A 15,003-nucleotide genomic window follows, 5' to 3' on the forward strand; every position below is an offset into this window, starting at 1 on the left:
ACTTGGAGGCACTAAATATTTATTGTAATTGCTGATACCTCTCCTTACAAGATACCATAAGTTTTGTTAAGTCTGGGTCAGAGGGTCCAATTTGGGGATTTTACAAAAATTTTCAGGACTCTTAAATTTGAATCCCCAAAATAAAATAAAAAAGTTGACATCCCTTGTTCCTAAGCACTCAAGTCTTGAAGACAATTATAAACCTGGCTCCAGTTTTTACTTCTGCGCATTGTTGATCCCTTCCCCTTTGCCCCCTCCTCAGCTCATATCCTCATCACTTTGCAACTCATGGAGTTCACAAAAATAGTGGTTTTTAACTGGATTGTGTCACACTTAGGGCAGGGTTTTTGACAACAAGCTGTCATTTGCACAGTGTTTTTAACGCTAATCCTTGTTGCAGTATTTCAACTCCTGTCAAAATAAAGAAGACAATACAATCCTTTTTGCTGATTCTTCACCAACTTTCTGTGGTTATTGCTCATGATTTTTATTTGGAACATAATCCATTGTAGCCAGTTCCCCAAACTTTGAAACACTATCAGTTTTAGTGGTGCCGTATATTTATAGAAGAAGTTCAGTTTTCACTTAACTTTCTCCCTATGGTAGCTTACAACATAGATGTGGTTTCTAGAGGCTACTTTATTTTTAGCTGTTTTCAATGTGGGAATTCAAGAAGCACATAATTGAAAACACCTGTACAGGTATGGTTAGCCAACAGCTAGATTAGCTGTGGGTTCCAGTGTAATATGTACAAGGTAGCAAACATTGAATGATATATGATGCTGCGCTAAGATTACCGACCCACTGTTCTTTGTATTTGGGTACATCTTCCCTGATGTGCTCCAGAATACCCTACATCTGGATTAGAAGCACGAGTAGACTGGGAATTACTTCAGGCTGACCTCTGAGTTCAATAGAGAAGTCAAACATGGTACTTTTCCAGCAAAAATCAAAAGCCTGCTGGTGCAGTAGGGGCCTGGCCTTAAAAAGATGCTGTTAGCTTGTATTATCAACCACCTAGTGTTAGTTTGAGGTTCTTTTATGGAAAAAGTCCCTGCTCAGGCACTGCTGAGCTAAAACATCTTTCTTTTTGTAACCTGCAACTGAACATGTGACATTTCCTTACACTATGTTGGATCGTTGGTTTGTCTGGCTCCATACAGTCTACTCTGCAAGATCTTAGTCTGGGAAAAGTTTCCCCAGTGCCAACTGCATGAGACCTTTTTAACTGGGGATGCCAGGGATTTAAACTTCAGAAGGAAAGCCAAGTACTTTCCCATTTCCTCAAGATTTCAGCCTTGTGGCCCTTCATGAGGGGAAAAAGAGGAGTGAATAGCCGAAGCCAGCTCTAGGTTCTAAGCTGTTGGAGGCCCAATGCCTCTATGTCTTCAGTGTCTTTCAGGATAGCCACCTCCAGGTATCTTCTTGTTGCCCTGTTCCTCTGCTTTTGCTGCCTTTGGGCATTCTGCTTTGAGAACAAGAAACTGCTGGCCCTTTACCTCTCCCAGCAGCATGGAATGGTTTCATCTCTCCTGACTGCCTCAAAAGTTCATCTGTTATTCAAGGTCCCCAATGTCTGCTGAAAACTGGAATCCTTTCTGTTTAGGCTACCTTACTTTCAGCTGACCTGAATCAGTTCCATGCAGGCTGTCTTGAAGTTCCCCTGAGCCTATGAGATGTAATGTTCTACACTGTGAACAATACGTTTCTGGTTTTAAAAAAATTGCTTCTATATCCAGACACTGAAAGGGAAGGATTAATATTTGACTGTAAATGGGGGGGGGGGGGGGGTTTGTTTTTTATCATTAAGTTGGGTGGGGGTTTCAAGGCCAGTGGTTTGCCATTGCCTGCCTCAATCACTTGGAGGTTTCCTATCCAAATACTTGCCAAGGCCAACCCTACTTAGATACTGAGATTCGACAAGATCAGGTTAGCCTTGGCTATATAGGACAGGGCAAATGGTGCTAGTCACTTGTTCACCACACAAAATCTTCCACACACTCCATACTCTCATCTACCATAGTAGCCATCTTCGCTACAGCTATTCTGTATACATTCTTGGGCAGTTCCCATTCGCGAACCCTGCTGCATTGGCTGTCCTTTCGTGAGACCCTTTAGAGTATGTCCAACTCTCAACTCCACCATTTGATTTCTTTTTTAGTGACAGAAATGCTGGTCAATGTTCTAAACATTTGCTCAGACGATGAACTTGGAACAGAGGAAGACGGCTTTGATGGTAAGAATCACGTGCCTTCTGCTGAAGGGGTTTGCTCTGATTAACATTTGTGCCTGCAAATTTTAATCTCTTTATTAATCTTCAAGCAAGCCTGGGATAGGGGAGTGGAATCTGGGAGAAACTCTCTGGAGCGCTGCTTAAACTCTTCCATGCTGCCAAAACTTGCTGAGCTTTGGTTATGTGTGTTTTGTGCATGGTTTGTAAAGAGCGAATGGAAAAAAAATGTTCTTTTGCTCCTCTTCAGACCAAAATGGCAAAACTGTTTGCCACATATTTAGTTCCTCATAGTTAAACATCTTCTCCCTGAATCTCAAAATAGTTGATAATGGAAGACCATGCTAGTTAAAGTGGTGCTGGTTATTTATAGGAATAAAATGTCATGGGGTCGGGGCAAACAAGTGTCCAGTGTGGCTCTGATGCTTTATTTAACATAACACTAAATTGTTGAGTTTGGAAAAAATAACAACAGACCTTTATTAGGCATAAATATCAAAATGAAATCATGAAACGATAATTATGACAGAACAGATTAGATTTCCCTTAGAAGCAGGGCCTGCAGCAGATATTGGGCTGTAATCCCTAACATCCAAGGATTATTGCTGTTAAATAATTTAACAATGTCAGCTTTAGGGGAGCAGTTATGTATGTACTGTGGCAAAAGGACTTCCCTAAGCGACTCATATTTTGGGCAGTGGAACAGGATATATTCCAGCGTTTCAATACAAGCTGGACAATGTGGGCATACTCTGTCCGACAAGAGAGAATTCCCATACCAGCCTTGTGCCAGAGCTGGAGAGTTGACTTGCATCTGGCTCAGGTAAGGACCCAGTATTGTCTAGGATCAGTGATATGCAGTAGGTATGAGGCCATTTTTCCAGCCATTAAATTGATGCCCAAGAACAAAAGGGAGCATGTTGTTTGGAAAGAATGTTCTGTTACTGTGGAAGGGACCTCCTTCTCAGAATTTGAAGCAAACAGTGGTTGATCACATTCAGACCTGTGCAGCAGTGCAGGTTCACGCACACATTATCATTCCTAGACTCATGTTTATTCTTCCCTAATTACAGAAAATTCTTCTCTGGACATTTGATACCGAGGTGGGTTGTTTTGACAGTCAACAATTAATTAGACTTATGCTTAAGGTTTTTCCTCCTTCTAAAAGAATATTCCTTTAGACGCTAATAAGTCTGAAGTTCTGAAATACATGGAAAAAATAACCCCAGTATTCTCCATGACACAAACACATCTTACCGTGACATACCTCTGAAGAAGCCTATCAGAGATGCAAGCAAAACGTTAGGAGCAAAACTACCAGACCATGAAACTACCAGCCCAGAACCCATGACACCAAACCCAGTAGACGTCAGCCATTTTATTCATGCTTGTTAATGTCAGTCAATAAATACAGATTTGGCTTACTAGCCAAACGTTCTTTATAGTTATCTCAGTGAGTCCATAAGCTTGCTAAGGACTTGAGAAAGAAACAACTTCATCTTATTTGTAATGGAAAATGGAGAGGACACACTTTTGAACAGCATAAGAAGTTCCTGCTGTATTTCAATCTCTGGTTTGCTGACCAGGATCTGTCTGCTGATGAGCAGATGCCCCATGTCTAGGGTTACCAACCTCCTGGTGATGGCTAACTCCCACTGTTATAACTGATGTCCATGTGACAGAGATCAGTTTACCTGAAAAAAATGGTCACTTTGGAAGGTGGACTCGATGATACTCCATTGAAGTCCCTCCCCTCCCCAAACCCCACCCTCTTCAGGCTCCAGCCCCAAAATCTGAAGGTATTTCACAACCCAGAGGTGGAAACCTTACCCATGTCCCTGGTGAGTGACTTCTTGGAGCTTTGGGCTTAGTGATGGCAAATTGAATCTTTACATTGAAATGTGAAAAACAAAAAAGACGGGTGACTTCTAGCATTCCATGTCTGCCGTAGCCTCAGCATTGCTTGGGGGCATTGTATAACTGGAGGGTTTCAGCTGGTGTTGATTGTTATTGAAAGCCGCATTGTTCTAATGAAAAACTACTGAATTGTCATAAACTTTGTAATATTAAAGTCTAGCTCAGCAGATTTATGTGTCCAATAACTTTATCCATTTTTATGAATGAAAAGTTTGGAGTGGAGCAAAATACTTACACTCTTTTAAAAGGCTTAACCTTGTGTGTGTGTTTCTGCCTACTAACAATATTCTTTTACAATTTTTGAACAAAAATAATTCATTAAAACACTAGCTAAGATGTAAGAAAAGGTAGACATCAAAATGAGTTAATCTAGAGCACAGGTGTCAAACTCGCAGCCCTCCAGATGTTATGGACTACAGTTCCCATCATCCCCTGCCAGAAGATGCTGGCAGGGGATGCTGGGAACTGTAGTCCATCACATCTGGAGGGTTGCGAGTTTGACATCTATGATCTAGAGACACCTTCTATTTGAAACATCACTTCCCTCTCTAGAGCCAGTGTGTGGTATAGTGGTTAGGAGCAAGTGGACTCTGGAGAACTGGGTTTGATTCCCCACCCCTCTACCTTAGCAGCGGACTCTTATCTGGTGAACTGGATTTGTTTCCCCGTTCCTACACGTGAGGTCTGCTGATGACCTTGGGCTAGTCACAGTTCTTCTCTCAGCCACACCTACCTCACACTTGAATATCAGCCAAAGCATCAAAGTGGTGTCTATTATGGGGAGAGGAAGGGAAAGGAGTTTGTAAGCCCCTTTGAGTCTCCTCACAGGATAGAAAAGGGGGTATAAGTCTAAACTCTTCTTCTTCTTCTGAACCCACTGTCTGTTCAGTGCAGTTGGTCCTTGCATTGAGTAGAACCTATTCCACAGGGCTTACTGTGGAAAAAGATTCTAAACATGAGGTATCACTCAAGGACTCAATTTAATAACTGCAGTGAAAACCCATAAGATTACTTTGTAATATACATATAGTGGAATGAAGATATATATATATTTCATTTCACATGTACTTTGCTTGTTATTTTAGTTCACTGTTATGATATGTATCCATTTTACAGCTCTTTCAATGTGTAAAACGTTTCCAAAATCCAGCATAATAGAAATAACTTGTTTTTAAGTTAATACCTGTACTTTCATGGAATAATTCTGATATTGCTTCTTTAAAATCTTTTTTCATCCACTACTTACTGTACTTAAACTACCTTGTCCCTGTTTTTGAAAGCCAAGGTAGATTTTGCTTTGTGCTTTAAGAACTGGTTAACATTTTCTAAAGCTTCTTTATTAGGATCCCAGTTCCAAATGTTCATAGTGAAGCACACCTACATTCCTCTGGAATAACTTTATTTTTCTTTAAAACCTTTTAATTTTGCACTTGCAACCAAAGAGTTTCGGGGGCAGGTTACAATCCATAATGAAATAGAATCCCACAAAAACTTATACAAGTAATAAAAAGCCATAGGAACCATAAATGGCACTAAATCCACCATCCAACAACAGTAAAAGATAGCAAATGATGGAGCCTGCTGGAGTCTGCAACCAGTGTTAAGACTAGGAGTATAAACTGGAAAATAAAGATCAATAAAATGCAGGTGCCAAGCAAGTGGTTTATAGGGAAAGTGTTCTTTAGACAAGACACCAGCAATGACTCAGTTATAACTGCTTGCTTTGAAAGTTGCTACCTTAAGTGCCTAATGTTGAAGTCCTGTACATGCTAACTAGGAAGGAAGTCCAACTTGTGGTTAGGATAGTGCTGCATAAGCCCTCAAGTGCTGAATCATATAGAGAAAAGGGGCTGGCAGCATTTAATAACGGAGTTGTCTTAAATTAGATACTAATACTTTTTACAGTTCTGCTGCCATATTCTGATTTGACTGTTCAGAAAGTTCTATTAAATACTTGGCATTTCCTGTCCTCTGTATTTTCAGTGTCACCTGAGCCCATTGACCCTTTCAGAGATAGGGTTGCACTGGAGCACTGAGATATTTTAATTAAATTAAATTATGGTTAGTTCGTGAAGGCAGGAATCGCCTTGCTTCAGGTGGATCATGAGATCATAGTTATGATCACCATGGCTTTCTCCTTCATCTCTGTATCCATTTAACATAACTTTAAAAAAATACAGTTCAACATCTGTCATGTGGTGTGCTGTACACCCATAAATTTGGAAGAATCTTTGCTTCTACTTCATATGAAAGGGTAAGGATTGGTGACTTGTAACAGGTAAAAATAGGCTTTCTCTTGTTTCCCGTAGTTATTTGTCCTGGCTTATTAATCGACCTTCCTTAAGAAAGAGGAGGGAGAAAATATGCAAGTACCATAATATATTTCACTTTATTTCAGTTTATACTCTTGCTTATTTATCATCACTTAGTTTTGTGGGTTAATGCTAAGCAGTGTACAGAGTGGCTAAATGAGTTGTGTATGTTGCCTAGCAACCTGAACTAGTTTATATAACCAGCACACACCTTGACTTACTATTTTAATTAACAGTGTTTTTGGCTTAGGTACGTTGGACTGAAATAATTAAAGACCTTAGGAAGTACTAATTCAAATTAGACCCTTGTAAGACAGACAGGATGACACAAATGTAAGACTTGATTTGTCTTTGCACTATCAGCAGCAGCACAAGAGTCTTCATAATTATCTGGGGCTAATTTTATATTATTTTAGTACAGGTTTGCTGAAATGCGACCATAACAGTATATACATTTTGTGGATTAGAAATGCTGCAGGTTTATAGTAATAGATACGAGTGTGAGTAAAGTAGCTTGAGCAGCTGGTTGACTTGCATAGGGAATAAAATATGGTTTAGTCATAAAATTGCCATTCACTTCTGCAAAACTGTCTGCAGAGCTGGATTTAAGGATACATAAGGTGGCCTGTGATTTAGGACCTTGGGTTTCATATTTATATTTTCAGTGTCCTTTGTGTGAGAATAATAAAGTATTATTTCTATAGTGTGTGGCCACTGAAACCACTAATATTTAGTGCTTCGCCGTATCACAATCTAGCCCTGGATGTCTGTGTAAAACCTATATATTTAAATAAGCCTCTTATTTATGGTAGTGTAGGAACTCATATTGTTATTTTCAGAAAACATTATACTATTAAAGAAAATACTTGTATAAATTGTCAATGCTATTGTAGGCCTTTTTTGCCTTCTAAATCACATTCAGATATCACTAACTGCAAGATCAAAGACTTCTTGGGTTAGAAAATCTTGGATCTAGCCATAAATTGTGATGAGCTCAGAATTCAGGCAATTTAAGAATATTTCTTGCCTACAAACTGGGAATTTAAACTACAGTCTAGTCCTGGTTTAGAATACTATTCTGTGGGAAGCTTCTGAAAGCACCCAGATTTGGGTACCATAACAAATCCTGGTTAGACAAAGACTTCCTGAATTGAGACATCTTCAGTCTTGTACAAGTTCAAAGATTTTAATCTCAGTTACGTCATTTTTTTCCTCTGAATATAGTTTCAGAGGGCTGCCGCCACTTTATATTTAATGTCAGACTATTAAAATAATTAGAATTTGAGAGACGCAGTGCTACTATACTCTTTTCCACCAAAAGATTAAAGTAGAATTGTATATTCATCTGCCACATGTCAGACCTTTGCTATGTAGAATGCTCCACTTGAATTCTAGTGCCTACCAATTCTAGTAGAATGCTCCACTTGAATTCTAGTGCCTTCCCCTCCTTCATAAGAATGTTTTCAGCAGGTGAGCAGCATTGTGAGCCCAGTGTTGGAGAGGCAGCTGGTACAGCCATGACAATAGTGCTCTTCTTTACATTGGGCTCAGTAAGCAGCAAGACTGCATGATGGAATGGCCACTGCTCATACAGAATATGGCTGCTTCCTTCCCTTTGTGTGAGTGTGTGGGTGCACTCTATACTCTGGCGCGCAGACTCAGCCATTACAGGAAGGAAGGGAAGGGAAGGTAAAAACAATCTCATTTCCATTTGCCTCCTTCAAAAGAGGGAGGGGGGAAATCCCTTCTCACATACACACACCCAAATTTACAAACATTCTCCCCAATCCTTCGGCCAGTTGGCCAGTTGCCATGTCAGACCTTTAAACAGCCAGCTCAGCCCTTCTTTGTCCAGGTAGAAAAGGCACCCTGAACTGCGCCCCTGCCCATCTGTGCCTCCCCCTGCCTGTGCTCCAAGCCAGTCTCTTCTCGCCTTGTTTTCCTACTTGTTCCATGCACAGCTCTTAACCATGTTCCAATGAGTGCAGCTCCCTGAGCGATTTATCGCCCGAAGGCCAAAACACCCTGAGACTCCCGGCCAAATTCTGCAGCCTTGCAAAATCTCCCCCTTTCCCACAATCACTCCTGTCAGTCAAAGCACAAGCCAGCAACAGCGGTGTGCCTATGAAAGTCTACCTCTTATCTCTTGCTCTTTGCAATGGCAAAATGTAAGCAGCTTATTACATGCTTAGCCTGATTCCTTCTCACCCCCTCAACGCACCATAAATGCACTTTTATCAAGGTACTATGGTTAATACTGCACAGGATAATGATTTTGACAAAGGCTGTGCTTAAAAATAAATGATAATTTTCGCAGTCATTTGGAACTATTTTTCTACTGTGGAAGCACGTTACTTTCTCTTCTAGTCCACTACAATTGACTGCACTTTAATCTTTTTGTGGAAGAGAGTATAGAGGTGGGTGAGGTTTTGTCCTGCAATCAGAATTATCAAGTGAACTGGGGACAACCTCTGTTGTTAGTATATCTTCCAGGTAATTGTTAAAACACTGGAAGTTATGACTTTGGAAATATGACATTCATGACCTTTTGCCTTCCAGTTAGTCTTTAAAGTATGCTCTGCCTTCCTGAGCTTCATATTGTCTTTGTAAACAGCAGGGATTATAATACTGATAACATAAATCAAAGCTAAGATGTTCAAAGCTTGGATGTGTTTTGGTACTTTAGATCCCAACTGCTATAGTCGACTTATATGTGAATATATATGGTAGCCTAACTGGATGGCAACTACATAACAAATCTGCTAATATCTGTATAATATATGAAGAACATATCCTGACATTTTCTCATTCCACCTCTTTCATGTCATTCCTCAAACTGCCACTACGTTTTTTCCTCCTGACACAGGTGCCAACCTGAATAGAATTATATCTTTCTAAAGCCATTGAACTAAATGGGTTTGGAAAGTTATAACTGCTGAGGTCAGCAGGATGAGCAGCACAGCTACTCTTATGAAATTGTGAAGGATTAAAATCACCAGCCTATTCCTATCTGACTTCGATTCAAGTGGATAGCTGTATAGGCCTGAAGCAGCAGAAAAAAAGTTTTAGTCCAGCAGCACTTTTAAGATCAACAAAGTTTTATTCTCAGTTTAAGTTTAGTATAAAGAATAAAACTTCATTGATCTTAAAGGTGCCACTGGACTCAAACTTTTTCCAGCTTGACTTATTACACAGTAAAATGGCGGATTCCGTAGCACAAACCAAGCTACCGCTAAATAGTCATTGCAAGTGACTTTCTACTCTCGTTCTACTCTCATAACATTAAAGCTACAATCCTTATTAATATTTACATTATGAGTGCACTTAGATCAATGCATTTTCTAATGATGTGTTGGATTTGAGTATAATGGCACCAGTGGCAGCTAGCCAATCACCAAGGACTGCATCTGTTTTGAATTCCAATGATTAGCTGCTGTTTGAATTTTTTTTGCCATATATTTGGTTTCAATAGCTATAACTTAAGCTACTTTTTAAAATAGTTATGAGTGCTGGGCATGATTATTGTAATGAATCTGGGAGAGGACTTGAAACTGTAGAAGTTCTACTCCCTTGAAAACCATTCCTCACTTCTTACCTTGACTTTCTCATTGAAAAACAAATCTGAAAAATAGTTCAGATTTGTATCACCTTTATTCAAGCAGCATATTAACTTGGGTGCTGTGTGGTTTCCGGGCTGTATGGCCGTGTTCTAGCAGCATTCTCTCCTGACATTTCGCCTGCATCTGTGGCTGGCATCTTCAGAGGATCCTCTGAAGATGCCAGCCACAGATGCAGGCGAAACATCAGGAGAGAATGCTTCTAGAACACGGCCATACAGCCCGGAAACCACACAGCACCCAAGTGATGCCGGCCGTGAAAGCCTTCGACAATACATTGAGCATATTAACTATTTAGGTTGCTTTTTTGCCTAAAAAGTAAGCATACATGCATACAAGACATTTATTTTCAAGGCAGAGTGTAATAAGAGATGGACCTTGAAGACTGCAGGCACAATCAGGCTTGTCAGCTTGTTATAACCCCCACCTCCCATAATGTAGAATCTGCAGCCATGTGCTCAACCTTTCCTCATTGTGGGGTATTTAACAAGCTGACAAATGAAGGGACATTGTGGGCAAGTACCGGGCAAATGGAGAGCGCAGGCACTCTCCATGACCCAGGCAGGCACAGATCAGCTGTCCTTTAAAGCTGCCAGTCACAAGCAAGTAAAAAGGTGGAGCCTGCCTCCTCCCATCAGTGGGTAGAAATAAAGTATGTTTGAAATCCATATTTCCTTCAAATCTTCCCATGTTGGTTGACATGTGAGTCTTGAATTTTTTAAAAAAGATCCCCTAAAATAATAACTGCATGCCGTGGGCAGCATGGTCTGCAACGGAGCAGCCTTGTGGTTGTTTTGCTGCATTTTAGTTTTCTGCACAATTCTACTAACAAGGCTTTGAGCTGAATAGTGTTTTCTTTGCATAGTTCTTTCCATTCCTTTTCAGTGTTCCTTGCCTAATTGTTTCTTTTCTATTTTTCAGACTTTACTTAAGCATTACTTTCCCATTGATGTTGTTGTGTTTTATACATTTTTTTCCTTCTTTAATTCTCCAATCTTCATTGATCTGTTTCTTTCCCCCCCCCCCCCTTTGGAATTTCATAAGAAGATCCTATGTATGCACAGAAGAAAGGTATTTCTAAATGGGCAAGAAGGGCTTAATATGCTATTGTGACTTTTCCAAGTACTAAAACTCAAGCTTTTTCTTCCTATCCTTAGGATTGAGCCTTACTTTTTAAATTTCTTGATCCTGCCAGGTTCTTGGCACACATCAGTACATACTTACATTGATATTAAATATTAGCATGTGACTAAATTACATATAATGGCAGCAGACCAACATCTGTAAATATGCTGTACCATGTATGAGTAGCTTGGGGATGGGTGAGGTGTGATTTAAATGTGCAGGGCTAGGTGAAATGAAAGTTGTTAACCCCATTAGACTTTCTCTCACATAATTTTATTTTCCTTACTGGGAAGAAAACACTTGGAAGGTAAGAATTTACTGTCCCCTGCTCAAGTACCCCTTCAGACTTTTAAATCACACACCACACTTTAAATATGAATTGAGAAAAATATATGTAGTCTTGTGTGCTCTGAGTCTTAGAGAAAAGCAATTTGGTGGTACAGATCCAGCATTAGATGTTCAAGTCTCAGTCATGAATGCTACAAAGGCCTGGATTATAAAATCATACGTCTTGTATTGTTGCAGAAATATAGAATTTGAGCAGACTTGAAGGCATTTAAATCTATTGCCATGGACCTGCCATTTTACAAGTGTCCTAACGCAACACATTTTTTAATTTATGGAATAAATATGAAAGAGCTCAAAGTCCAGATATATGTTGACACATATTAATGGTAACATCTTAATTTAACCCAAGCACCTTCACTACTTATCTTAGCCCTGTAGCTGTAGTAAAAGTGGTACTTTATGCACTCTTCCTATAATGCACTCCTATAATGCACTCTTCCTATACTGGTAATGTTGAAGCCCAGTTATGTTGACCTTTAGTGGATACAATTGTTCAGACAGTCAGATACACAACTGAAGCAGTGAATACAGTTCCCATGTGGTGAAAGGCCTTTAGTATGCTGCTTACCCATCATGGTATACAACCTGACATGCTGTTTATTACATTTACAATATTTATACGCTTGCCTTTCTCCTTACCAAGTCGTAGTACAAGGTGGGGTAATGCAGACACTAGGGACAAAGGCTGTCCTGCTGTTTGGAAAAAACTTGGCTTAGAAGCCAAGGATGGTGACTAGTGGCTAGTTCATGGGAATATATCTTGCCTATTTTTGAAACAGCTGCCCATTTGTTTCTTAATTCAATTTAGGTTTCTGATTTTGACATATAAAGCTCTTTGTAGCCTGGAGCCCACATACCTGCAGGACCATCTCCTCGTTTATGTTCCCATGTGGCCAACTGGTATCTTAGGGACACCACCTGGTCACTGTTCCCCCACATAGGGTGACCCACAGACACTGAGTAGAAACTGGGCCTTTTCATTGTAGCTCCCCAAAGAGGAGGGGAAGCCCCTTGTTGGGGGTCTTCAGGAGGCACTGCAAGTCTTGCTTGTTTGCCAGGGCTGTTGATGTTGTGTGAACATCAGGTATCATTTAGTGATGGGGAAAAGGTATTGGGGTATTTTATTTCTTTATTTGATTTCTAGGCTGCATTTCCCTTTCCAGGCTCAAAGTGGCTTACAACAGGCAGTTCACAATAATCCAACATTCAGTTACAGAGACCATGGTGCCCAAAATATATCTCACATTAAGAATGGAATAATAATGTAAATATGAACAAGACCTCAGCAATAACTGTAAAAAGGGGGAAGGGGAATAACAAAGGAAAAGAAGAAGGGAAGAGGGAGGGAAGGCCTATCAGACAGATACCATTGCTTCCCTCAACCTGATGGAGGAACTCTGTCTTACAGGCACCACGAACTGTGATAGGGCCCAAGTCTCATTTGACAATGTTCCATCAGGCCAGGGCCAGAGCCAAGAAACCTCTGACCCTGGTCAAGGACAGCCAGATATTTTAGGGGCCAGGGATCACCAACAAGTTGATATTCCCAGAGCGCAAGGCTCTCTGCAAGTGTTATGTGGAGATAAAACCTGGTTTTAATTTTTAATGTTTGAATTATGACCATCTTGAGCCATGATGAAAAGCAAGATGTAAATATTTTAATAAATAAATGTATGTTTGAGCCAGCGTTGGAACATTGAATCAGTATTTGGTCAGACAGCGTCCAGTCCTGCGTATGGCATATGGTCGCTTTATATAAATATATTAAAGTTCCATGGGTCATTGGTCCATCTAGCTTGGAATTATCTCTTATGGCCAGCAGATATTGAGGGGTTGTGGCAGGAAAAAAAACTTTCCCGGCATTTGGTTTAGCTGAAGAACCCAGATATTAAATCTGCTTACAAAGCATATGCCCCGCCATAGTCCCTTCTTCATTAATTGTGAACAACTTCAGGTGCCACTTTAGTGGCAGAGAATACAGTATATGTATTTTAAGTGAAATACGTTTATGCCATATATTACCCATTTCATCATATACTGTACATATTTGTATTGGCAGTAGAAGTGGGGTTTCTTTCTGAATCAACGCTATAGCATCAGGACAGCCAAAGCATCAACTCTTTTGTTTTACATACTGAGGTCAAATGCTCTTCTTCTGGCACCTACCTTCTTGGCTTTGTGCAATGTGAATGCTGCTACACTGCAAAGATGACAAGGGAAAATAATGCTAAAGTCGGTTGTGTTTATATTCTGCAGCCACTAAAGCCAAGTGTGTGCCAAGCTAGATCAGTGTAACTGGTTGGAAGGGGGTTCTACTAGATCAGTGCTCTAATCCACTTAGAACTTGAAAAGCAGTTAACAGAATTTTTTTCTGAAACTCTGATTTAATTTCAGGCTTCAGGTGACATATACTGTTAATGACAAGATGAAAGAAATGGGCCAGAATAAAACAAAATTATGTAAATAGAAGGGGTATGCAATATTTGGTTTCTTGCACTAATCTAATTGCCTTATAGGCTTCCTTTCCACCCTCTGTATATATTTAGGTTTTGCCCTATTCTTGTGTTCTTTCTCTCCCTCTGCCAAATCATTTGCTTTTCAGAGGCAGTCTTTCCTCTGTCATTTTTTCTAGCTATGCCTCTCACTGTTTCTCATCCTCTTTTCTGTCTTCATTAAATACCCAATGTATTATTTTGTCTGTGATTTAAAAATCACCAGTTTAAAAATCTAAGTTTAAAAATCCCATCTTTTTCCTCACCTGTGACATCTCTCAAAGCTTCTTTCTCCAATAATTGGTCTGCCTTTAATTGGACCCTAGTTTTGCATGATATCTCTAACTAGTATATTCATGACTGTGTTTTCCCTATCTACAAAGTTACAGATAAATAGGACCCATAGGATTGTCAAACTCACAGTGTGTCAAACACAATTCACTATTTCTGTAGCTTAATTGCCAGACATGCCTGAATTCCCTCTCTTCACCATTTTAAGCAGTCAGCCAATTTAAATTGCTTTTCCAAAATTCATCTTTGGTTTGTTACATATCTTTATTTACTTATTTATATATATAATTATTATTTATTATTTATTCAACTTGCTATCCCACCCTTTCCCAGTCTAGGCCAGGCTTAGGGTGGCTATATAAACATGTATATTCCAGCTTTCATGTGTTCAAAGCTAACTTGTCCACCATTCAAGTATATGGCTTCAAACAGCACTTGCACTGTCCCTTCTATTATGAAGAGTTGGTGTTGATTTTTGACTTTTGTTCTAGACGAAGAGAAGCCATTATGTAATGGCTTGAAAGGTTCTTTTAAAATGCTTTTCTGATGTAGATGTGGCAAAGCATGTTTAAAAAACATCATTTTAATATTGTGACACAAAATTCTTGACATTTCCCACTGTTTACATGTTAAAGATAACTCCTTGTACTTGTTTCACAATTTAGATGCAC

The 15,003-nt window shown here is 39.7% G+C and overlaps 1 protein-coding gene across 3 annotated transcripts in view; it reads left to right on the plus strand.

The window, feature by feature from the left end:
* The window catches only part of PPP3CA (protein phosphatase 3 catalytic subunit alpha), a 210,613-nt gene that overhangs the window by 182,027 nt on the left and 13,583 nt on the right, over positions 1-15,003 (plus strand). For all 3 annotated transcript variants that reach the window (XM_048510194.1, XM_048510195.1, XM_048510196.1), the window contains exon 10: positions 2,162-2,236. In XM_048510194.1, the coding sequence (XP_048366151.1) occupies positions 2,162-2,236 (75 nt within the window). The remainder of the gene's footprint in view (positions 1-2,161; positions 2,237-15,003) is intronic.

The sequence above is a fragment of the Sphaerodactylus townsendi genome, linkage group LG10 (assembly GCF_021028975.2).
Source record: "Sphaerodactylus townsendi isolate TG3544 linkage group LG10, MPM_Stown_v2.3, whole genome shotgun sequence".
In the NCBI taxonomy this organism is placed as follows: Eukaryota; Metazoa; Chordata; class Lepidosauria; order Squamata; family Sphaerodactylidae; genus Sphaerodactylus; species Sphaerodactylus townsendi.